This window comes from Anoplopoma fimbria, chromosome 21 (assembly GCF_027596085.1).
Source record: "Anoplopoma fimbria isolate UVic2021 breed Golden Eagle Sablefish chromosome 21, Afim_UVic_2022, whole genome shotgun sequence".
In the NCBI taxonomy this organism is placed as follows: domain Eukaryota; kingdom Metazoa; phylum Chordata; class Actinopteri; order Perciformes; family Anoplopomatidae; genus Anoplopoma; species Anoplopoma fimbria.
Window position 1 is genome coordinate 8,457,383 of NC_072469.1, and position 25,657 is coordinate 8,483,039.

The 25,657-nt window shown below is 40.4% G+C and overlaps 2 protein-coding genes across 3 annotated transcripts; one reads left to right on the forward strand and one right to left on the reverse strand.

Annotated features, from left to right (window-relative positions):
• Window positions 1–1,156: 1,156 nt before the first annotated feature.
• pcolce2b (procollagen C-endopeptidase enhancer 2b) lies at window positions 1,157–9,404 on the forward strand. Its single transcript, XM_054623077.1, has 9 exons — window positions 1,157–1,391; window positions 1,742–1,850; window positions 2,629–2,884; window positions 4,090–4,214; window positions 4,602–4,738; window positions 4,831–4,994; window positions 5,896–5,979; window positions 7,895–8,062; window positions 8,411–9,404. The coding sequence occupies exons 1-9, from the start codon at window positions 1,258–1,260 to the stop codon at window positions 8,539–8,541; spliced, it is 1,308 nt and encodes a 435-aa protein (XP_054479052.1). The 5' UTR covers window positions 1,157–1,257; the 3' UTR covers window positions 8,542–9,404.
• Window positions 9,405–9,718: 314 nt separating this feature from the next.
• On the reverse strand, window positions 9,719–23,830 carry trpc1 (transient receptor potential cation channel, subfamily C, member 1). Of its 2 annotated transcripts, XM_054622669.1 has the most exons (13): window positions 23,215–23,830; window positions 22,179–22,333; window positions 21,968–22,069; window positions 21,627–21,829; window positions 20,598–20,729; window positions 20,185–20,380; window positions 19,077–19,413; window positions 17,168–17,307; window positions 16,159–16,308; window positions 11,459–11,643; window positions 11,015–11,216; window positions 10,422–10,616; window positions 9,719–10,236 (listed from the first exon to the last, which is right to left on the reverse strand). In XM_054622669.1, the coding sequence occupies exons 1-13, from the start codon at window positions 23,378–23,380 to the stop codon at window positions 10,009–10,011; spliced, it is 2,391 nt and encodes a 796-aa protein (XP_054478644.1). In that variant the 5' UTR covers window positions 23,381–23,830; the 3' UTR covers window positions 9,719–10,008. The 2 variants fall into 2 exon arrangements, with proteins under 2 accessions (XP_054478644.1, XP_054478645.1); XM_054622670.1 differs by lacking the exons at window positions 16,159–16,308; window positions 17,168–17,307; window positions 19,077–19,413; ... (4 more) ...; window positions 22,179–22,333; window positions 23,215–23,830 and adding an exon at window positions 11,750–11,921.
• Between the last annotated feature and the right edge of the window lie 1,827 nt (window positions 23,831–25,657).

Consider the following 25,657-nt stretch of genomic DNA (forward strand, 5'->3'; position numbering starts at 1 on the left):
ACAACGTGATCTCATTTTACATGACCAATAAAAACATTTAAAAAAAAATTATGTGGTAAACAAACAAATGCTCAACAAACCAGAATATGTTTTATATTTTAGATTCTTCAAAGTAGTTGAATGAGAAGGTGTGTCCAAACTTTTGACTGGTTCTGTACATGAACAAAAAAACCCAACAAAATTGCCATGTTGTTTTTTTAAACAACGTGATCTAATTTTACATGACCAATTAAACATTTAAAATATATATATATACAGTACCAGTCAAAAGTTTGGACACACCTTCTCATTCAATGGTTTTTCTTTATTTTTATTTTTATATTTTTCTACATTGTAGATTAATATTGAAGACATCCAAACTATGAAGGAACACATATGGAATTATGTGGTAAACAAACAAATGACTGGTACTGTACATGAACAAAAAAAAAAAATTTAAACAACGTGATCTCATTTGACATGACCAATTAAACATTTTTTTTTTTACAGTTGTTTTATTATTATATAATATTTGTAGCTTCGCATAGACATAGGTACATGATGCAAGATCCTAATCTGTGTAGTAATGTAATTGATGTAGCATAAATAACAGTACATTTGAGCCACACAGTTTACTGGATCTTTTCATATTACACCGGCTGATTTGAGCTATATAAAATATGTGCCAAGTAGCCGCTTGTACCATGTTTAGTCCAGCAGGTTGTGCTCTCCTCTCTGTCTCTATCTAGAAGTATCTCTGTTACCGGTGAATATTATTGTGACAACCAAGATCATCTTTTAACATGTGTTTTAATCATGCTTCAAGCTGCTATCAAATGTGCATTCCTGTTTAAAAGCAGCTGCCACAGTTTCCCCTCCATCACATCTGTTTGTATACTGTATGTTTGGCTCATTGCAGGCAGATGTGATGCTGTGTGAAGTCACTGCCACATGTGAGTAGAATATGATGCATATTAGTCATGTATGACTGCGGGAGAGTCAAGTTTATTCATGCCACCTCCTGCAAGGTTTTCCAGGCCAGGTGGAGAAGGAAACTAATGCGAGACCTCCAACCCTCCCAGTGCTTCTGTATTTTTTTTTTTTTCTTTTTTTTTTTTTTTTTTTTTTTTTTTTGCTAAAAGCAGCAGCCTGTGCTCCGTCCCTCCATACACGCAGAACAAACGCTATATTCATCTGCTCCGGCTTGCAGTTACTGAAACTCCCAGCAGGAACTCCTGGGTAGCCCACTTTACACCACCGTTTGAGCAGCCGAACACAATGCCACTCATGTCCCAGGGCGAAAACAGCAGAAGAGCCTGCTCCGTTAACCCAACTATGTGGAGAACATGCAGTCTTTTTTGCGCATGGAGTCTGCTGTTCTTCACAGAGGTTTGCGCGCAGTCCCAGCGGAGGTACACCTTTTATTTTATTTTATTTTATTTTATTTTATTTTATTTTATTTTATTTTATTTTATTTATTTATTTATTCTTAAATCGATTTGAAAGCTTAATGAGTGAGCAAGGTGTCAAGGATTGCGTGTGGACTGTGGACTGTGGAGAAGCAGCGTCAGTGGACCGGAGTTTATTTAAAGGAATTTCTTCTGCAGTCCGGAGCGCCTCCGGTCAGGACATATGGCGCATTGAATTAAGTCTGTGTTCACCCAACCGCAGGCTGTCGTTAACGTCTAAACTTGTTTATTGCTTTAACACATCATTAACATTTGATATTTTGAAAACAGAAAACATTCTCTCCCCCATCTAGACCAACCTTCACCTGCGGAGGAAACATTACAGGGGACTCTGGAGTAATCGGGAGCCAGGGGTACCCCGGAGTTTACCCTCCAAATACCAAATGTGTGTGGAGAATCACAGTAAGTCACATTTCATATTCATATTTAGCTTTCATAGACTAGAATAAAAAAAATGATATCTAAATTGTGATTGAAAACATACCAAACAGCTGCACAATATAATAGTATGATTCTCTTACCCCAAACTCCCAATTTCCTTCTAAAAATACTCAACCACAGCCGGCTTAAGGCGGTTTTGGCTGACTGGCTCACATTACTGTAGATTTAAAACAGTCAAGGTGTTGGCTGGACCAAGATGCATTTTGCCTTTACATAAGTCAGACCTACTGTCAAAAATATGCTGTTAGTATCTGCAATCACACTACATTACATTACATTACAGTCATTTAGCAGACGCTTTTATCCAAAGCGACTTACAAGAAGTGTAGTCAACATAGGTATTCAAGAGAACTACTAGTCACCAGAAGTCATAAGTGCATCTCCTTTCTTAAACAAGCATCTTAAAGCATAAACCAGAGCAAAAGTATAGTGCAGAGGCAAATTACTACGAAAACAATAATTGCAACAGACTAATACGAATATAATAAGTGCTACAAACTACTACGAATAGGATAAGTGCAGTAAACGAATACGAATTCAATAAGTGCAGCGAACTGATACGAATACAGTGAGTGCAACAACTAATACGAATGCAATAAGTGCTACGAGGAAGGCTCAGGCTCAATCACATGTGGAGATCATAGTTTTACACCATTGAAGTAACGAGCCAACATTCTACTGCTCTCAGTAATGTTGATATGTGTGTAACCCTTAATGCCCTCTGTAAATTCCCACCCAGGTCCCTGAGGGAAAGGTGGTGGTCCTGTCATTCCGCTTTATTGACCTGGAGAGCGACAACCTGTGCCGCTATGACTATGTGGATGTTTACAGTGGCCATGTCAGTGGGCAGAGGCTTGGTCGCTTCTGTGGGACGTTCAAGCCAGGAGCACTGGTTTCCACGGGCAACAAGATGCTCCTACAGATGGTATCTGATGCCAACACGGCTGGTAGTGGCTTCCTGGCTGTTTTCACTGCTGCCCACCCACATGAAAGAGGTAGGCAAACACGGGAAGAAGAAGCTTAGAGAATAGTTTTGGCATGCTGGCTATTATGTTGCTGTCCTACACATAGGTGCCAAGGTGTAGAGAATATCTTGCTGCTACCCAAGCATGTAATGGCCTACAGAGACACGTGGGACTCTGTCTCAGCCATGACTTCACCCCATAAAGGAATCTGATACTGGTCTAGGATTGTGCCTGTGTTGGTATAGGGTCAGTCTCTAAAAAGAAAATTAACAAGGCTGTATAACAAGAAAAGCTTCAGTGAGGTCATTGCATGGTAGCACTATACCCAGACCAACAGACAGATAGACGGAGAAAAAATGTACCTCCTTAAGCAGAATTTAGTCTCAAGGCATGCCGACACACACGTAAACAAAAGGAAGTGAAGGTTGTCTTCTGATCAGCGAAAAACAGTGAACCTTGTGGGTTTCAGTTTTCAGAAACAATGCTATGGGTTTAAGGTTCAAAAAGGGAGGAATATCTTGTCAACTTTTCGTAGTATGATGTGGAATTTCTCACTGACATTTTTTGGAGCACTTCAGTAGAAGGCACAGATCAGTAGTATCACTTAGAGTTGAATGAGCCTCTTCCTCTCTGCAGGGTTGCGTAGTCACTTTGTCGGGATTTGGAATTTTAATGGCTGGTTCTCTGAAACCAAGGAGCTGACAGCTGTCTATTAACCAGCCTGTCTGTCTCTACACTACGGATGGTAGTAGATACCATAGACTGTTGCCATACTGTCTTTAAGCGTTGTCAAAACTGTACAGCACAACATTTGTTAAGTGTCTATTTTTGTCTCTGTGCTAACTTGTACTTCTTTATGTTGGAAAGGAAACATCAATCTAAGTGTATGTTACAAAGGAAACATGTCTTCAAGAGGTTTAGTCTGAAGAACTTGTGTTATTATTAAACTGATGTTTCTCAGATGCTTCACGACGTTGGAAGGATACTGTCTTTTTTAAACTGTCCTCTGCACAGGACTAATGACTGACTTACTCTTTAGGGTGCACATAATTACAAAGAAGGCAATGATAGCTGCTATTACAGTAGTGGTTCATTACAGGATTATATAATGTGCATGCCGGTCCTGGTTAATAATGATGCTAGAATCTCGATCATTCCCCTCAAGGAGCAGGAATGCTATTTTGCAGATTATTCCTGGTGACTATCCAAGATTAATATATGTCATCACTCCACAGGGGACCAGTACTGTGGAGGCAGATTGGACAAGCCTGCTGGGACTTTCAAAACTCCCAACTGGCCTGAGAAGGACTATCCAGCTGGTGTCACCTGCTCCTGGCACATAGTGGCACCAAAGAACCAGGTAAGAGTGTTTAATTAATTCATAAAAGGCGATGTTGTGTGCAAAGTTCTTAAAGAAATACAGATGCAAATGGACCTATTAAACAGCTTAAGTATTAATAGAGAAAGAAAGACACTAATTATTCAGTTTGTCAACAGTAGATCACTGATGCTCCATGCTAAAACTTTTAAATTTAACTGCACTACATAAGGCCAACATTGTGTCATGCTAAATCGTGGAGCATTCCTTAAAGACAGTTCAATGTGCAATGGATGTGGAACAAGACTACATCATCCCACAAATGATAGGGTAACCTTTAGTCTAACAGCCTACCTTGATAGCCCTATTTTAGATTTAGATTTTGGTGCATGAAATAATATTTTCCATGTGGTTTGTCTCCTGCTGCAGATTATTGAAGTCAAGTTTGAGAAGTTTGATGTGGAAAGAGATAACTACTGCCGCTATGATCACGTCTCCATTTTCAACGGCGCAGAAATCAACGATGCCAAGAGGATTGGCAAATATTGTGGAGACAGCCCCCCAGAGTAGGCGTTTCTGATTTTACTTTCACTAAAACATCCATCATATGAATTCCTCTCAATTTACACTCAGTCTGCTTGTTTGTGTTTCTTTGCAGTCCAGTGTTTTCAGATGGGAACCAGCTCCTCATCCAGTTCCTGTCAGATCTCAGTCTAACCGCAGACGGCTTCATTGGACACTACAAGTTCAGACCAAAGAAATTCCCCTCCACTACGATACCACCCACCACTACCACACAGCCAGTCACCACCAGGCCCATACGTAGGTAGCAGCTTTTATCCAATATAAACCTGTAGAGGTCTTCTAACATCTGTCTTTGTTGATGTAGCTATGATACATGCTGGCTTTGCACTATTGGATTCTCTTTCTAACATGTGGGATTTATTTTTCACTTTAAATTTAAGGGGATATTTGCAATCTGCTTCTGATAGCAGATCTGGGCAAGAAAAGAAGAAGTGAAGTGTACTGCTAGAGTCCGTTTAACATGGCGTACGGTGTCAGAATCAGAGCTGGTTTACAGTACATGTGGATAAATAGTTAGCATAGTTACGATTACTCTTTTTAAATAAATGGGTTAAAGTGGTCTGTTAAACAAAAATGGTCAAGCTAATCTATGGATCTTCACAATTTGACATGCAGTTGTGATGCATGATTCTACTCTGTGCAAAGACTGAATAGAAAATATAATAGTGGAGACTACAGGTCCTATAAAAATGTCTTTTGCTCACTTTTCTCTATGCACATTGCACAGGTTCATATATAATGTGGGCATGTGACCGCAACCAGAATCAACAAGTCAAGCCAGGTTATTCTAGCTCCTCTCCCTGCCGTGATGTCATTATTATGCTTTCTGGTTGTTTTATCATTCCTGACTTTTTCTTCTCCAGTAAGAATATTTAGACAGTCACCTTGTATTTTCTTGGTTCTTTCCTTTATGGACTATGTATTGTATCTCTAACTCTAAAAACAGATGTTCGCCTCCAATTATCTCGCTATTTTACACACTGCACATTGTCTGTGAGGCAGACAGCCGGCCATTTGGAGAGACTCTTATGTTACTGAGAGCAATCTCCAAACCACAGCAGAAACAGATGCAACCATAACTTTCACGCTTGCATCACTGGCAGAGATTGAATTATCTTGTGTCTGTGTGTCTCTGCAGCTCTGAAGTACTCTGTAGCCCTCTGCCAGCAGAAATGCAAAAGACGAGGAACACTTGAGAGCAATTACTGCTCCAGCAATTTTGGTAAGAACATCAATACTTATTGCAATTTATTTGAACCACATAAGCTACAGTCACTGATATGTCCCAGATCTGTTAATGTTTTTAATGCACATATTTATTGTTACTGTACATACATTCAAAGTAAGAAACCTTAACAGTACACATTCTTTAAATATTTATTAAAGCATCGGGAGCCAAATCTCCCAAAACAAGCAGTTTACAGTCCTGATCATGTCACTATCTTTGCTCCTCTGATTTCTCACTGCACATGTCAAAGACTACCTTGATAGCCTGTCAGGAAGTGAAGGAGTGGATACAGTAGGACACAGTTACCTCCAGTGTAAACACACACACACACACACACACACACACACACACACACACACACACACACACACACACACACACACACACACACACACACACACACACACACACACACACACACACACACACTCAGCCTCTGCCTGTGGGTAAACTGTTGATAAATGAGCGTGTTGATTCAGGCTCGACCTCCGTTTGCCAATCCCCTGCTCTCTGATGTTTTCCTCTTTGAGTTGTTTACCACATGTGTTAGGTTGGCATTTCAAAGAGTTCACTTGAAATTGCATCAGGAACTCAGGAAATGCAAGCGGCGTGGTGGTGCATGTGGAAAAAGTCGCCCGTGTGATGTGGCCGTGGAGTCAACACACAATATGTTACATCACATTTAAATGAAGTGGCGAGACGGAGGACTGAAAATAGTTTCTCTCATCATCCTTAAAGCCATAACTGGTTGGTTTAATCAAATAATGTGATTTGAGCACTTTGAAATGTTAAAAGCAGTTCCCTGGTTTATATAACAATATCATCAGACACATTATTGAAACAGGCAGTCCTCTGGCTATTCTCCTCTGTGTCAGGAAATTAAACTGGAGTGAAGTCCAGACATATTGGTACCATCAATGAGAAGAATCCTGTTCATACTGAATCAAATGTGATTCCCTCTCACTCCACTGCCTCCACTGTCACTGCTAAATATCAGGTCCATACAACAAAACAGTGTTTTTTGTTCTTCTGAAGACCAGGACAGACTAAACAGTAAATGACTCACACATTTGTGAGCACAACCGAATAAAAAAGAAAAAGAGCTGTGATATACAGTAGGTAGCAAATGTGTATTCAGACAAATTAACCTATAAGGTGTTTTCTTATGGAGTTCAACATTTTTAATAAATTTTCTTTACATCAGCTCCACTGACTCAAAACTTTCTAGCTGTCTGCTGGACAATTATAATATCACACATTTAACTTGGCCTTGTCACAGACAGGGCCATATCCTGGAAACGCTTAGCTTTAAACGTCTTAACATTACAGTAAATTATATCCTTGATGTGTTTTTTGAGTTTTTGGGAAGTAGCTATTAGCTCATGGATGAATGAAGGAGACATTAAAAGGTCGGATTGTTGAAAGCCTGCAAGGAGACGATGAGAGGCCATGCTGTTAATTAACCATGACATCTTCATACACAGGCTGCACTTCACAGACAAGAACTAGCAGTAGCAGTATGCACACATTATTCACATTTATCTTAGATTATTTATGACGCCAATAAAAGAGCAGATTCCCTTCACCACAGCTATGTCTATTTTTAAATTTCCCTCTGTAAATTCCAGGCTCCCCTTTCTCTGATGTTGAAACATTTGCTGTGTTCTTCGCATTACACACAAAAGCTTTACAGCTCTAAATTCCATGGCCATTCAATGACTTTTTCTTTAGAGCAGGGCTGAAATCTCTAGATCCATGCCTAGGCCTTTTCCTTGTTTATGAGGAAATGTGTCAAGTTTTGTGTTCATGAAAGGAACACATTTTCTCTATAAGGGATATAGTATTTTAGTGGATTTTCACGTATAAGTTCATTTGTTATGACCTGTGTGTATGTGTGTGTCTTTGACAGTAATAACCGGGACAGTCATCACTGCTGTGATGAGAGAAGGAAGTATGTACGCCACGGTCTCTATCATCAACGTGTATAAAGAAGGCAATCTGGCCATCCAGCAGGCAGGAAAGACCATGAGCACCAAGATCGTTATCCTGTGCAAGAAGTGTCCTTTTATCAGGAGAGGTAAGTTCACAAAGTGCTGGTGAAATCAAATTGCCAATAAAAAGCGTATCCATATCCAAATGATAATAATCAATATAAAGTTCTTGGCTGACTGTTCTGAATAACATATGGCTCTGAGTTTGCCTCCTTTGCTGTGCCGTCACGCTCAGTTGGTAGAGCTTGCCCCAAAGTGTGAGGTGAGCGGCAAAACTCACTGTCCAAACAGTCGCAACGTTAAATATGTTTATATGTGTGCATATAAACATACGGTATACAGACCTGCCGAGTGGAGATTTTGATATTTGGCCTCCCTGAATGTCTCTGCCGTTCCGCCACTGCATTCAGGTGTTTTGTGTGTGACCTCACTAGGCTTGAACTACGTCTTCATGGGCCAGACGGACGAGGACGGCCGGGGTAAAATCGCCCCTCAGCACTTTGTCATGGCGTTTAAGACAAAGAACCAGAAAGGACTCAATGTTCTGAAAAACAAGCGGTGCTGAGTTCCAGTAGCGCTGAGGATTTCCACTATACAGGTTTGCCTGAGGCTCAGCTGTGGATGGAAACAATTATCTCAAACTCAACAACACAAACACAGTCCAACAACAAAACTGAATAACATAAAATCTACATTATTCATTCAATTAATTCATTTTTGCCGCAGATCACATGTTTTTAGAATAAAAAGAAGACGAGACCAGTCGGTTAGTCTGTTTTACAACCTCAGACTAATCAGCAAGAAAATTAGTTGTTTCCAACGCTGTTCCACAGCCCATTCTCACTCTGCACAGTCACATTCCTGTCATGCCCCTAGCAGGGATTTAAATTGTAGCCAGTTGCAGGAGCCCGAAATATCGAGTATAGCTATTCACAAAGATGTGCTTCATAAAACATTAATCAGATTGTTTAAAACTTCCAGTGTCCACATCTGTTTTGTTCCACATTTTACTTTTCAGTCATTTCACTTTTAGGCTGTGGAGTGCAATGTGAATAAATCGTGGGGTTTATTATTTAGTATGCATTAAACAAATATAGTCTTACATTTCCAAAGGCTAAATTCATAAGGGATTTGTCACAGCTGACTGTTGTATTTTTAATGACAGCGTCAACAGTCTGGAGTTTTAGTGATGATAAAAAGTGCAATATTTAATATGTATGTGATTCTTTTTGAAAGATTATATGCTGGTTTTATGAGGAACTTCCTATCTAAAGCTCTTTTTCTTTAGTTTGTTTACAGATGCAAAGCAACGCTTTGAGCATTCATCTTTTACTTGTTTTTTAAAGGCAGAGTTATGAAATTAATAATATTTTCATATGAAAAAGTCTGTGAATATTATTTATATTTTATTGTTTTCATCTTCCCAAATAAAACTCCTTTAACATATTCCTTGTGTTTATCTGTTTTTTTAACAAGAACTTTCAGCTGGAAACCGAATAATGCCAAATAGTATGTGGATTGGTCTGTTGAGAGAGGTCAAGGGACATGAGAATGGATCAGGTCTGTGTAATGTGACTCTCACGCGGGCTGGACCTCTGGGCAGTTGGCTTAACAGTTGACAGAATTCATGGCTTTCTCAACTGAGTGGCCAAGGGTCAGATTTCAAGGAGAGAAATCAAAAAGAAACAAAGAGCAGACTTGGAATTCAGCAAAATCAGTTCTTTATGCCATTAAATTAATGTTCCATAAATTGTGTCATAGTTTTTTCTGTTGAAAACAATGGCTTTCATTAATTACAAAAGGTTGAATAGCTGATTAATAACATACAGAGCCTAAGTCGGGAGGCTTTGGTGGATAATATATATATATATATATTTCTAGTTAAGGTCCAGGTTTAAAAGTCACCTCTGTGACTCAAAAGAGCAGAGTTTTTGCACATGCTCGGGTCACACAGCATCCCAGAAAAATGAGAAGCAGAGGTTTTGTCAAGAGGAGAGGGGAAAGGGGAAGTTATATCAAGTCTTTTTTTTTTTTAGCTCCTTGGGTAGAACATGGCATATTTGGAGGTCCGGAATCCCAGCAGGTCCCTCATCTCGTTGCGAAACTTTGAGAGGTCTTGGCGCAGGTCGTTCAGATTCTCCACCGTGGCCTGGTCTGTGCTCTGCATCTTCTGCCGCGTGGAGGTCAAGTAGCGATGAACCAGACAACACATGATCTTTTGATAGTTCTCATCACGCTTCTGCTTCAGGTTCTTCCACTCCTGTGTGGAAAAGACAATAAAGGAATTTATAAAATTGACAGGATATTGTACAAAGCACAAATGGACATTTGCTCGAGATTTCATGCAGAAAATATTCAAAATCGAACAAAGATGCACTGGCAGCCATCTTCCCATTACAAGTTGAGGTTATGAACTTGTGATCTGTATGAAACATTTTTTCTTACCTTGAGGCTATTCTGTCTCTTCACCTTGCCCTTTGAGGTGTGCGAACAGATCCACTTGCTCATGCTGGTCACCAGGTAGCAGACCGTCTTTGGGGAGGGGAGGATATTGAATGGTGGAGGCATGGTGCACTTGTCATCAAAGTAGCTAAGCCACAGTTTGGCCCGAGCAAACTTCCACTCCTTATCCTCGTGATTCTGCGAAAGTCAAAAACCCAGCGAGAACATTGAGAACACAGAAATGTAAGAATAATCTTTCACACACTGTTCTCCATTTAGAGAGGAATCTTTAAAATGAAACAAAGCTAATTTTTTAGGAAATCCTTGAGGGCAAAGATTTTTGTCCGGCCAATGATGTTTTACTTAGCAATCTCAGAATCTGTTATTCAACGGAAAAAGGAAATGTGCAGCAGCATCGCGATTCCAAAGTGAAAAATATTAAACATCTGTGCAACATTTCATTGTGATTTAGAGAAAAATCGAATTTTAACAGAAAATGAAAACAGTCTCAACTTTTGGTTCCATGTTGAACTCAAATTACCCTTGACAGCACTGAGAAACAAAGGCATTGTGTATCAAGAGTTGTTTTCACTTACAGCAATTTGTCTGAAGCTTTTGTGGAGCATGGCCACCAGCAGCTTGGTCAGCACAATAACCACCACAATGTTGTAGGTGCCTATGATCATGGCACCCACAAAAGAGCGCAGCTCCTCTGTGTAGCTGATGCGGGTGACGAAGAGCGCAACGTGTGCCAGGGAGAAGATGTACCAGAACAGGGCATAGCAGGTCCCCATAAACCTGTGAAACAGAAGAAGCAGGTAGTTGTCAGCGAGCATTTAGGAAATATTTCTGACAAATGCATTTCTCAAAATAACCCTAAAAATCGACATGTAATTTTACAGTTGATTTATGAGTCAGAATAGCTGTATCCGCTGTCTTTATACAGCCCCATAGTCTCTAACATCTCTAAAGAAGCATTCTGCACATTGATAATTGTTTTCATCGCAGTATAAAATGGCAGACTGAGGTTGGGGCCATACGTGTGGAATGCATCGTTGCTCTGTTGCTGGCAGAATATGCCCTCGCAGTCCTTCGTTGGATTCTTGTCTGGGTCTTGCTGGTCCTTTCCATAAAGCTGGGTGAGTCCAATGGTGAAGGAGAATAACACCAACAGGAAGAGGCCCAAAAACTTTCCAAACTCCTGCAGCATCTGACCCATGGAGATCTGAGGATACATGAATATTTGTCTTGTTAATCCAGTGATGCTTGATCTGATGTAATCAAGAAGACATAATTCATCTTTTTAGAGTTGGTTTTCTGCCAGCAATCACCTGTGAGTCATGCATTTGGGTGTCTGAGTCATGTGCTCTGCAGGGTTGATGTAATTAGATTTGATGAAGTAGATTTTCTTGGTACTGTTATCAAGTAGCTTCTGTGTACATTTTTAAAAATTGGCATTAGAAAAACTCCAGAAACAAGCTAACTGAGCGTTTTCCAGCCGGCATTTTGACTTGAAGCAGGAAAAGCACAGTTAAAACAAATAACATTCATGATTGAAATATTAAAGATAACATTTTATTTAAGTGTCCCAGTAAGCTGTGCTACAAAAGTATCAGGGAGAACCTAAATGGAAGCCAGCATTATTTGTTACACCTGTGCCTATCCTGAAATGACAAGTCAGAATTTCTGCTGTCTGTTTAAAAACTTTGGCCAGTAGCTTTATATGTCTACTTGATTATGGTGTTTTGCAACATATTATGGCAGCTGTAGTGCTCTCACCAGACATGAGGGAAGACATACAAACATGGGAGAAGCCAATAAGAGGGCTCAAAGACAGAGAACGTCTTCTCAGACCATTGGAAACTAACTATTTATGGCCCTGAGTGGCTTATCTGTTTACTAGGACCAAGTGATGCTCAAACAAGGTCAGAACATGCTCGCCCTTGCAAAACACAAACACATAGAGTGTCCAATGTGAGGGATGACCACTCTCACTGCACCTCAAGGTGAATGGCGATGGGAGTGTTTGCACTGAAACCCAGGCAGCTTGTTTGGGGAGAAGTGCTAGTATATTGGGGTGATTCATTTTCTTGTCATGTCTAAATCCCCCCAGTGTATTCCTGTGCCACTTTGTACACATCTGATTCAGGAGCTGAGGGTGTTCCCTGCTTGCCCAGCCTAACAGGTAGCTTAACTTAGTTATCGTACAAACAGAGCAAGAATGCAGCAGGTCAGGAGCTCCTAACCTCGACTGGATGGAGGTCTAATGCATTTAAGGTAACTCAAATGCAACTATGTACACACAAACAAAGAATTTCTACTTGCTCATATTAATTTCCCACCAAAGCATACAGTACAGTACAGTTGGCTGTTTGTATAAAATAATTGGTGTACTTTAGCATATTATTATAACAATAAATGATACAAAGTTTGCAACAATGGATGTAAAAGAACACTGAACTTCCATCAACAAACAGTAAATTGCTATTTAAGTTTGCTTTCATTTATATTATTTAATTACACTTTAATGTATCTGTTAAACACTTATTAACATTTGTTGCTAACATTTGTTGTTGTTTGATTGTTATATAAATAAATGAACTTGACTTCCAATTAGAAAAATGTTCGTCCAAAAGTCTTGTTTTGATAACTCTTGTTTACCAAGATGTTCCTGGAACTGTCTAAACACTCTTCCAAATTAGTTTTAAATATATTCCAGCTGTGAGTCTCTTTGCTCAATGCTTTGTGGGACAACATCATCCACCAACACCAGTTGGTAAGTATTTTAGTTTTTAACAGTGTGAACACACAACTATAAATACTTGTATTTGGCATGCAACTGGGGCACAACGTGTGTCTTTTCTCTCAAACACATTCATACATGTCTCCTGGCACGCCTGTATCAGTTATGGGGGATTAACACCGTTGGTGAGGTTAAGTCTGGGCCATGAGTGAGCTCCTTGTAAGCACACTGTTGATAGTAGATGACAAACACTCACACTTTCAGTCACTCTTTCCGACCTCAGTAGGGGGCACTACCCGGCAGAAATGTGAGCTGGCCTCTTCAGGAAGAACAAAGTCATACATTACTGCAGTCCACATAGCCCTGCCTTCCTGTCTGTGTGTGCTTGGGTGTGAGTAGGAGCTCTACTGACTGCAAATAATTGCACGCTCACACAACACACAAGTGTGGAAATGTGTGGGCGCATGTGCCTTAGTAGGGAGGTGTGTCTGCCATGTGAGTGCGGCCATGAACACATAGCCACATCTATTTCCAAAGCTAATCATTTTTCCATCCTGCCAAGCCAGCCAGACAGTGATGTCACAGAGTGAGTGATTGAGTTGCAGAGACAGGAGGGAGGAGAGAAGAGAAGAGAAGAGAAAAGAGAGAGAGAGAAGCAGAAAGATGGAAGAGATTGTAGCTGAAAAGTGCTAATTAACTATTTACAGGGTACCCTTGCTGTTTTATAAGTCAAACACAAACAGCACTTGAGTTAATGACAGGAAGGCATCCATACAAATGAACTGAAATCACTGAATACCTGAACACTGCTTTATGTAATGAAGCCACACACAGGGGAAAAATGAAATTCTGCCAGCAAAAGTCAGATGTTGGCTGGCTTTACAATCTTTCTGCCAGCTGTCTGGACGATACACAAAATCATGATGCGATAAAAAGGGACACCTATGGCACTGAGGTTGTTGAAAGGCCTGAGTGGAATTATTTAAACCAGATTTTTGGCTTGTCTAGAAAGTCTAGAAAGATGTTTTTTGACTATCCAAATCGCTCAGCATAAAGAGATGAGACCCATGCAGCTTAGGCTTTAACTGGCAAAGTTTTACGTCTTCTTCTCAGAGGGAGAGTATCACTCTTCCATCAAACCTCCATGTTTGATAAATGACAGATGATGTGTTGTAGTTATATATGGAAGTATTAAACAAGCTGGCAATAGTTCAATGTTGGGTCACAAAGAAGAAAAGGATCAAATACAAGAAGTAGTGAAAACATGACACGCATGTTCACGTATACACACTGATGCACTATTGTACTTCTGTGGTTGTAAACAAACACTGTATTCTAATAACAAACAAACCATCTGACTCGCCAGATGTTTTGTTACACAGAATCATATGAAAAGCCATCATTGGAAACAGTTTGGAACAAGGCAGGCACTTAATAATACATTTAATAATTTGAAGGTGATTGGATGAACCATCTGTCAATCAATCTCTTGTCGAATCAATTTGGGAGAAGAGCAAAAACATCTTCTCCTTTCTGAAAAACCTTCAGAGCCGCTCTTTGAGTATTTCCTGCTATTGCAGCATCTAATCCAACCTCTTCAGGAGCCGCCATTTTTGTTTTTAGAACAGTCACCTCTCTGTTTCTACTCACACACACCTAAACCACGATTGTATCTGCCAGTCCTCACAGGACGCTGATTGGAACCTGCTCTGGGTTGCTGGACACAAACGCATTACTTGAAGCCTGACAAGATGGATTTTCATAAAAATGATTAGAAAGAAAATTAAATTGCTCTTCTCATATTTTAGAGATAAGGCCTATAGTGAATTAGGTTGCGATAGTTTGCCATTTTTAAAAGGGTGGGTCCGCAGGAAAAACTTTTGGGAAAAAAAAACACAAAGCAGATCAGTACAACTGTATTGCGAAACATTTCCATAACCTTTGTGAAAAAAAACAAGTGAAGAGAGGATCATGTATGCAAATTCTGAATGACTGCCAGCTCAGATTGAGGGTTAATCACACTGATCAAATACAGGATTTAAAAAAGTTTACTAAACACTGTTCACTTAGATCTTTTTTTGACAGCCATCTGCCCTTAATCTACGGCATTTATATTGATTGTAATCTAGCTGTTTGTTGATGAAAATGTAAAATCCCCCAAATGTCTACTTGCCAAAAAAAGCAATGTTATCAGGATGATTCATTTTTCAAATTCACTCGACCTAGCACTGAAAAGTTCAGATTTCAACTGCCACTGACTATACAATATGTTATGACTGTACTGTTTCCTTTAAAACCATGCAGACAAAGTAGCAGTTAAGATGTTGGTGGATCAGACTTACCTGTATGTGTCAGATTGTGACAGGAATCATTCTAGGATGCAATGAAAATGTGTTGTGGGTGTATGGAGTCCGCTCCTCAAAAACTAAAGTGCAGTTAGCTTGAGAAATCAATTTTGTGCAAATTAAAGGCTCTCATTCATGTAGATAAAAATGATGATAGCAGTATGGTGATGCATATGGCAACTAAAGCTGCAAAGCTGGATGATGTTGTGCTCTGTTCTTTATGAGCACATTATTACAGCAGAACACATCCATCTACTGCCTCACTTCACTGTGCTTGTATTTAAAGCTCATGATGATGGTTATGATACTGCTGAGCACAGCTGGTGTGATGTTTAGTGTGGGTTTGTCCTCGAGTGTTCACACTTCACTGGGAGAGGAAGAGTGTGGGTGGTGTAAGTGTGTGTGTGTGGGGTGGGGTTAGAGAGAACGATAGAAGGAAAGCAGCATTATAATCTTTGCATATGAATTTGGCCATTTTGTTCACATCCAAAGTGTTTTTGCAAAGTCACGGCTGGATTAATGTTCTCAAAACTCTGCAGGGATCTTCTTGTTGCACGTCTGGCTCCACTGGGAATCAATTTCGATCATGAAAATGTCAAGCCGCTGAGCTCGCTATTACTTTTGTTAGTGTGCGTCACCACTGCTTTCCTACCTGTAGCGGTCCCAGTATGGAGCTGGTGGTGTACATGAAGAAGAGTCGCAGGTAGCTTAGAACGTTGGCAAAGGCAAACAGGCCTTCAGCCACCAAGATGGGATGGAAGGCATCCCAGTTCTTCCTCTCTGTGTCCTTGACATTTTTGAACTGAAGAACAAGAAAAGCAATGTCAGAAACACATACACTTGACAATTAACTTACTTAGCTAAATCAGGTGTGCTTGCTAGCTGTTGATTGGCCTGACACACCTGATTCAGCTATGCCTCCCTGTTTAAACAGAAGCTTCAGGAGAGTGCTATCAAAACTAAAGCGACTATATCTATGAAGTGGTGATACAGTATGCACAATCATGAAAATGTGGAAATAACCTTTTAATATCTAGACTGGAAAACAGTATAAGAGAAGATTGACATTGGTTTTACTTTTTCAGAGTCATTATACACATTCTTTCTTCAGAATGAATAATTCTGACATATATAAAAATGTTTGCAAGTATAGCACTAGTTGAACAATTATTCCCTTTCTTGCTGAGAGTTAGATGAGAGGATGAGTGCCACTCTTGTATCTGTCTGGTAAATTTAAGGCTACAGCCAGCAGATGGTTATCTTAGCTTAGCATAAAGACAGGAGACAAGGGGAAATGGATAGCATAGTCATGTCAGTACATAACTCCCAGTAAAGTCACAACTTGTCCTTTTTAAACTTCAGTTTTTGTACAGATAGAAAAATAGATTAGTGTGTTAGTTGATGAGCTTTAGGCCGTTTTTTTTTACCTTTGGATAGAGCTAGGCTGTTTTTTCCCGCCGTTTTTCTAGTCTTTTATTCTAAGCTAAGCAAACCGCCTGCTAGTTGACGCATTGTTAACTATCTTCATCTAACCATTTAACTCTGGGTAAAAAGCCAAATAAGAAAATCCATATATAGTGACAGGAATTAACTTTCTGAATCCAGTGTATATGCAGTTATCTATCCTCTAAATATAAAGTGTGTGTGTCATGTGTTTGTACCTTGCTATTAGCAACTATCTTGAGGGCAAAGGTGGCTAGGTAAAGGGAATTCATGACGAAGCTCAGCTGGTTCCTAGACTCTTCCAGAAAGTCTTCCAGCCCCTCGTACCACAGACGCTTCACATCCGACCACACCATCCCTACAGGAGAGCAGGAAATTCCCCATCACCACACACATATATACACACGCCCACTGGGGGGAAAAAAGGCCTTTTGCTGTCATCCCCAACATCTTAAAACCGCTTCAACCATAAGTCATCTCACGGTGGGAGCCGGGGGGAAACAGGAATGTATGAGACACTGAACTTAATGTGCTGAAAATGTGTCATCTTGTGAGATTTTAGGAGGTTAGTGGAATGTAACAAAGATGGATGTCTGTGTCTTTCTGTGTCAAAGTGGAATTTCATCAGTTCTAAATCTACATGAAGGGATAATGAAATTCGACTCCAGCTGCCAGTCAAGGCCTACAGTGGTGAGACATTCTCTACGCCTTGATTCATAAATGATTACATTACATTGAACCTGATTGATCTGTTATTGGTTTCCATGGTTTCAAAAGAAAGTATGCAGCAGGGTTTGGCACAGGAATCCCATTTTATTTACTATGGAATGGATGAATTTGAGTTCAGTCAAAGTGCACATGTTCGTCAACAGCGAGAAATGCATTGAGACACACACACACACACACACACACACACACACACACACACACACACACACACACACACACACACACACACACACACACACACACACACACAAGTAGCCCAGCCCACAGACACACTCGTGGTCTCAGCATCTGATTTCCCCATTATCATGAGGGATCTGGCTCGGGGGAAATGCAGGATGGAGAGAGCAGGAGAAAAGATAGCGTGGGAGAAAGGGAGAACAATGGAAAGCAAAACAAACGGGAAGCTGCTGTGTAGCTTGTTACTCTTTGTTACTTTTGTGACGTACTTTAGGAATCTTTGCCCTAAGGCCATCTTGGCCGATGGAAATACCCATCAAACAGTCTAATGACTCAACTGCTGTTCTCACTCCTGCAAAATACAGAATAAATTGCAAATTACCACACAACCATCCTCATAACATTGAATAATAGAAGTCAATTGCTTCTTCAGCCTTTTATAGGTCAGGTGCAGTTATTGGGATGATTTATCAACGCTGCAGGGATAGTGAAACCCAGTCCAATGAGGTGTGGTTGTGCTGATTTGTGTCTGGTGGAGAATGGCAGGATGCAGCAACCATAAGAAGAATATCTCTGCTGAGAAGGCAGGGCCATTAAAGCGATTGAATGATCTTGCTAATGGATTCTTGGCAGAAGAGGAAGGTACTGTAGAGAGGTCCTTCCCCAGAGAGAACAGAGTCAATTTCTAACTGTCACTATCCCGCCTCATCTTATGTTTGTCTTTGTGCAAATACAAATACATGTTTGTATGTATGTGTGCTGAGTTCAGTGATACCAGCACTCAGATAGACCACAGGGGAGATAGAAAAAGCTTTCCTTTCTGTAGAGCTCACTTAGGAACAGAACTGACAGATTTAATCCAGTCAAGCCAGCCTTTCTGTCGTTGAGTATAGAAATGGCTGTTTGTCATGTTCTGCCTGATAAGATTTGGGATATAGGATACTGTACTTAGATCAGACCATAACAGGAATCTCTCATTTTCACTCCACAATGCAACTTTATTCTATTAAATTCTGGTTTGTATGATTGAATTTGTATTCTATTCTTAGTTCTATAGTGTCCATAGAGATGTTAGAGATGAATAATTATTCAGTTATAGCAATCAGCCCTCTAAGTACTGAAATATAGCTTATATTATGATTGCAACATACATGATACCCCTCTATACATACAGTACGTTAGCATGTTAGTTATTGATTGAAAGCCAAGTAAAAAGCTGACCTATGATCCAGAGGATGAGTAGGTAATCTATCATCTCCAACGCAGGGCCCATGGTGTTTTTCTTGCCGTCGTTGTAGACCAGAGAGTACAGGTTTAGCAGCAGCAAGAAGGTGAAGTAGGAGGCGCTGTGGATGATGAACTTGACGAATGGCGTGTGGATGATCTGGCCAACACGGGAGCGTGGCACCAGAAGGTAGCAGACAGAGAGCAGCGGCCAAAGCATGGCCACGCTCAGCACCGTGGCCATCTTTAGACAAGTGTGCTTGCGCCGATAGCTGGCCGTCTCCCCAAACCAGACGGTGTTGAGGAACTGTTGACAGTTGGACTGAGCCACAAACTGTAAAAGGGGGCATCAGGAAAGAAATCAACATGAAGATGTGAAACTGATAGAAATGACAGGTTGTATTAGAAAACATCTTTTCCCTTTCTTGCCGAGAGCTAGGTTAGATGAGAATATTGAAGCCTCTTGCATGTCTTTAGGATGTGTATTAAGCTACGGTTAGCTTAGCTTAGCACAAAACACAACATGAAAAGGGGGAAACAGGAGAATCTGCCTGCCAGCACATTTTTAAGTGAGTCAGCTACCATTGTATTAATGTTCTCCCTTCAATAAGAATCCATCAACAAACCATAAATAAGACTCTAAGTAGTAGTTCTCTGATGTGCAACCTTAAGGCAAACCTTATCAGTGATTTTTCTCCAGCTCTATCCAAAGGTAATGTTATGCCACTAGCTGTGATGTGATATATCGGTCATACTTGTCACACTGAGCCATCCCAGCTGTAAATAATCACTGGGGTTCAAACTTCAAACTTAAGTTTGTCTTTGAGTGCTGTTGCCTGGAGGAAATACTTTATCTTGCCAAACTCATATTTCCAAAAGACAAGCACATGGTGTGCTGGAACAGATGCTACGTCTGACAAATATTACAGTTAATAAGAGGTAATTGATAACAGTCAGTATTTTCTCTCCACTGATCTGTGGACAGTTTTCAAATTAAATGCTCAAGTCACATATAAATCCACATCCTAAGGCCACTTATATAAAAGAGTTGCATGTTACTGACACTGCCAAAAAAGATGAATGTTACAGACTTTGCCTGTCTAACCTCTTTTTGGTTGTACTTGATGGCAAGCTTGAGTCGACTGAGGTTCATTCGCTCCTCAAGCAAACCCCTCTTGTCAACTTGATCCTCATTGGATGTGTGGTTGAGAATCACTTCTAGCTCTCGAGAGTTTCGAGCCTGAGCCAGCAGGTCCTTGGCAAACATCTTACACTGCTTTGCCAGGTCATCATAATCGTTCCTGGAACAGGGAAATTAAGATACAACCGGACCAAATGAAAGATTATAATTGTATCTGTTACATTCTATAAAGAAAGGGGGTTTAGAATATGACTGTGTGCATGCATGTACACATGTCTGAGCGTGTGTGACAAGTTACTAATCTTTATGTGCAAAGAAATGAGATAAACATGGACTGACATGACGGACGGACATGCAGCAGTTGATAGGAATCTTACCTGAACTCCACCTCAACCAGACTGAGCTCCTTGAGGTCTGCACTCAGCTCAAAGGCCCTAAGTATGGGATCTTCCTCAGTGAGCATGATCAAAGAGGGGCTGGCCAGGCAGCGGTAGATGTCCAGGCGGAACCTGATCCAAAAATATCAAGTTGGATAAGGAGGTCAAAATGGTGGCAAAAAGAAAGGGAAGATGAAAATGTGAGGGAAGGAACAGGAAAAACCAGAGGTGTGCAGATGAGGGGAAAAAAGAAAATGTAGAAACAAACAAACAGCCATCTAGCTGTTTAATTTGTACCTGCTTTGACCTCGCTGTTGTCTGTCAGCCAAACTGCAGACTGATTCATTAAGCTTACTGTGTGGGAAGCTACACTGCACTGCAGAGAAGAATCTTATCTCAAAATCTCAACTGCAAGATGGTATCAGAAACAAGAACCACTACATCTCTGATTAAAGCAACTTCCCTTTAAATTACAGTTTGTAGTGATATTATCTTCTGGTGTAAAACCACTACTTATATGACTGGTACTGGGAAATCATATACTGTCTCTCTCTATAGCTAGATAAGAAGAGCTTGACAATAACAGAGAGCATTAGCAGTCCTCTGTAGGAGAAAGAAAGCACTGTAAGTGCTCATTGTGCTGTGAAACAGAAGCATCAACAATAATTCAACGCATATGATAGTAAATCATTTCATTCCAGATGTTTAAAATGACATTCTAAAGCTGGAGCTATGATGAAAACAAGGTGCTGCGATGTTTAACAAAGAACCTGAACTTGACAGACCAATTGATTCACTGCTGCTGTTGAGCCCCTACATACCAGAGAAAGGCCAAAACGATTGCATAAAACGAAACAGGCATTGTCTAAAAGACAAAAGTGATGTGGACAATATGAAGTTACAGTAACACAGTGCAAAACCAGTTTTCTGGTTTAAATCAATGGAAGTTTAATGCAGCCATCTGGGAGAAGCAACCACCATTTACCACCTTTTACATTTTCTTTCTTCTAGGTCACTGTTTGCCTGTACCTGGAGTGTCGTAAGCTGTCCTTTTTGTTTTTAGCGTTGCAGAGCGTGCACTCGCAGCCTACAGCATGGGGCCGTGGAAGCGAGATGTCCTGTTTCAGCAGCATGGTCAGGATCTCATAGTTGTTCCTGTGGGCTGCCAGGATGACTGGAGCCACGTCCATGGTGGTGGAATACTCTGGGTTCTGAATCCGCTGCATCAGTTTCTGAAAAAGATGAGAAATATATGGATTAAATCTGTAATGCTGTGCAGAAATGATACGAAAAGATAAATTATAACAGCTTGTTCTTTGCATCTGTGCAAGTGTTCTGAAGTGTATAGGCTGTAATAAGAAGAGACTAACTGCAATGGAGGGCTTGGAGGATCGCCTCGGCCTATGGTTGAGGAGGATGTCCACGGCTCCCACCACCTCAGAGTCTATGGCCACCAACAAGGCGTCGGTCGCCTACACAGAAACAAACAGGTAGCAGGTTAATTGCCAAAACAATTTATACAAGAAAAATATTCAAAAAGTCTTGACCATGCAGTGTTTTGTTCTGAGTGTGTGTTGCTACCTGGCAGCCATGTTCCAGGAGAAGCTGCAGGATGTCTAGATTCTCATTTTCGATGGTGATGGTGACAGCATCCCGGCCCAGTACGTCCACACAGTTCAGGTTGAGCTCGCCGTGTCTGTTCTCCTCCAGCAGTTTCTTCACCATGTAGTAGTCGCCTGAGAAAATAAATCAAAGACAAATAGCATGAAGGGAATCCACTTTAGAGAATTATTGCAGTGTCCGATCTATAAAAGCAGTGAAGTATTATCTGCGGTTTGAGCCAAACACACACAGCTTCAACACTCTTGCAGGCTAGGCTCCAGCAGTTCTCGTAACCTGAGTCATGTATAACAATAACATCTCCCTCAAAGGACACTTTCTGTTGCTGAGCCATGTTATAAAATACTTTATATGGTCACACTGGCAGTTGCTGGCCTGCACACCTAAAACAACCGCTGACTGTACAGTGTTCTTAACGTATCAATGAAACATTCTCCTCCCATCTGATGAGATGAGAATGATCTTGCCTCTCTGCTATTTTACGCCTGTGCCGTCTGCATCTTGTGTAGTTTTCCATCAGTCCGTGTGCATTAACTTTCCTTCTAGGAGATGTGAAAAGTCAGCAGACCAGGGAGAGAAACTTTCAGAAGAGCAGACGTTCAGCTAATTATATCTTAACCCCCCCGTGGGCACATTTCCTACAGTGGCCAACATGTAGGCAGCTGTGAGAGGTATTCACTTGAAATAACGTGTTATGACTGTTCAGTTTGCTGCTCGCTGCAATGGCCCTGCTGGAAATCTGTCAAGTTGTTAGTCATGGTGTATTTTACCTACATTGCATTTCGACCAGCTGATTGCACGCATAATGCTCAAGTAATATCTTAAGTAATTATCATTATCATAATAAAGTATTATGCGATTACAGCATGAGCATCACATGAGCTTTTTTTCTGTCATCTTAAAACACACCATATGAGCATCAAAAACAATGAATATGGGATTGTGTGTACTTTGGAGGAAACAAACAAACAAACAAAAAAAAGAAATAATAACAAACCTTTCTCGCATGCCAGCAAGAAGAGCTTCTCGTCCAGAGTAGTTTCCTCTTTCACCTCTCTCACATCTTTCAAGGCCAGAAATTTATCCGGAGAGGAAGCGTCCGTGCCCTGGTACAGAGCTGCCATTACGACGGAGAGCGAGTACGGCCAAACACTGATGTGCATCCCACTAGAAACCAGCGACCATTACACAAGAAAGCCCGTTCATATGGGTTGACATGAGAGGGATCCTGCTTTTGTTTGTCTGTCGCAGCGCAGCAGAGGATTTAAAGCGTCGTCATGCGGCTAAACCAATTTCATCCGGTGTTGTTACTGTCCGCGCATCTCTGCTGCTCCGTTTGCGCGCATCTGCTGGCTGGAGAAATAAGACCTCGTTTTTATCTTTTTGATAGCGTGAAATTACTTTAAATTTCGGTTTGAAAGATGCAAGTGGCGACTGCAGTCCGACAAAAAGACACGGTCATCTCCCTCGGAGTGCTTACATGCACCATCTTCTCGCATCGCAGGCTCCTAAGGTTCTTTTTGGTCCTGATGCTGCTGACGAGGCTGCTACTGCGCATGTACCCTCCTCCACCTGCTCCTTCATTTCGCAGGCTCAAAAGCATGATTATGTAACAGGGCACTTCAGTGCAGGTTTGTGGGCTTACTGACTATCTCAGTGTTGTATACATGTAGGGATACTGTGTCTGTTCGAGCATTCTTTAAAGCAGTGGTTCTCAACCTTTTTTTCAGTGATGTACCCCTCTGTGAAATATTTTTTTCAGCCAAGTACCCCCCTAACCAGCACAAAGCATTTTTGGTTGAAAATGGTAATACACTGATTTATTAAACCGTCAACACTGAAGATTGCATTGTTGCAACAAAGGTTGTCATTTATGAACTTACACTTTTATTTTATTGAATATTTATTAAATAACTATTTTTAAAGGATTTTTGAATGGATGCTAATTTTAAATATATATATTTTTTAAATCTCACGTACCCCCAGGGGTACACGTACTCCCATTTGAGAACCACTGCTTTAAAGCATAATATAAACATAACACAACTTTGAACATCATAAGTCTTTGGATGTATGTTATAACATAAACTCCTAAGCATAGCAATATGAAATGCATATATGGCTCAAGGTAGTCATGCATATGATCATCCATTACATTACATTACATTACATTACAGTCATTTAGCAGACGCTTTTATCCAAAGCGACTTACAGGAAGTGTATTCAACATAGGTATTCAAGAGAACTACTAGTCACCAGAAGTCATAAGTGCATCTCCTTTCTTAAACAAGCATCTTAAAGCATAAACCAGAGCAAAAGTATAGTGCAGAGGCAAATTACTACGAAGACAATAATTGCAACAGACTAATACGAATATAATAAGTGCTACAAACTACTACGAATAGGATAAGTGCAGTAAACAAATACGAATTCAATAAGTGCAGCGAACTGATACGAATACAGTAAGTGCAACAACTAATACGAATGCAATAAGTGCTACGAGGAAGGCTCAGGGTAGTACTTCTTGAAGAGGTGAGTTTTCAGCCTGCGCCTAAAGATGGGCAGCGACTCTGCTGTCCTGACGTCGGTGGGGAGTTCATTCCACCACTGAGGGGCCAGGACAGAAAATCCAATGTGACAAAGGAAAAAAAAAATACTCCTATGGATTGTGCAGGATTGCGTGGGCCTCTAATGTTAACATGTCCAATAAATTGATGTGTCTAGACATGCATGGGGGAAGTTTACTAGATGTGTGGGAAGAGAGAGGGGAAGATATGCAGGTCTGTAGTCTGTGGTAGACTGGGAGACAGACACAGTTGTCCTCCTGGCTCTGATGATATCCATGCATATCAGTCTGTAGTCACAGACCAGTGAACATCTATGTAACTAATTCAAATGATAATAAGGCAAGTAAGGCAATTTGCTACTGGTAACTGCACAGTAATATTTAACATTTGGGAAAAATATTTCTTCCCAGTAAAGAAGGCTTTTGTGAAAAAAATGTCAGTGTTAATAATAATGATAATAATAATGATAACAATAATAACAATAACAATAACAATAATAATTATAATAAATGTGACTAAATTTGCTTAATATGAATTTAAGATTAATACAACACCGGGATTCAAACCATACTTTACCTTACATTCTGGGAGGAAATAAAGCAATATCTTAAAAAAGAAAAATATCAGCTGAATGTTCACAGAGGGGATTTTGACTTGTAAAAAGACACAGATGTTACTAATAACAATGGCTTTGCTCAAGTTTCCCAATTAGCCATGGCAGTGTAACAGTGGGCCAGCAAGTAATTTATTGATTCTATTTTATAGCATTTGAATTATTTACTCACTCTCTTGCTATCTGGGGTAATGTGGTGTCCTCTTACGACTAACACCGAATATTTTAAATCTAGTCTAAGAGTTCAGAGAAACGATCAA

Coding starts and splice junctions, on each gene's coding strand:
- trpc1 (XM_054622669.1), bottom strand. CDS start 23,380: ATGCACATCAGTGTTTGGCCGTACTCGCTCTCCGTCGTAATGGCAGCT. Junction 11,644..16,158: donor CCATACTGGGACCGCTACAG/GTAGGAAAGCAG, acceptor ATGTATCCTCAG/ATCTCCATGGGTCAGATGCT. Junction 10,617..11,014: donor AAAGCTTCAGACAAATTGCT/GTAAGTGAAAAC, acceptor TGACTTTCGCAG/AATCACGAGGATAAGGAGTG.
- pcolce2b (XM_054623077.1), top strand. CDS start 1,258: ATGCCACTCATGTCCCAGGGCGAAAACAGCAGAAGAGCCTGCTCCGTT. Junction 1,851..2,628: donor AATGTGTGTGGAGAATCACA/GTAAGTCACATT, acceptor ATTCCCACCCAG/GTCCCTGAGGGAAAGGTGGT. Junction 4,739..4,830: donor TGTGGAGACAGCCCCCCAGA/GTAGGCGTTTCT, acceptor GTTTCTTTGCAG/TCCAGTGTTTTCAGATGGGA.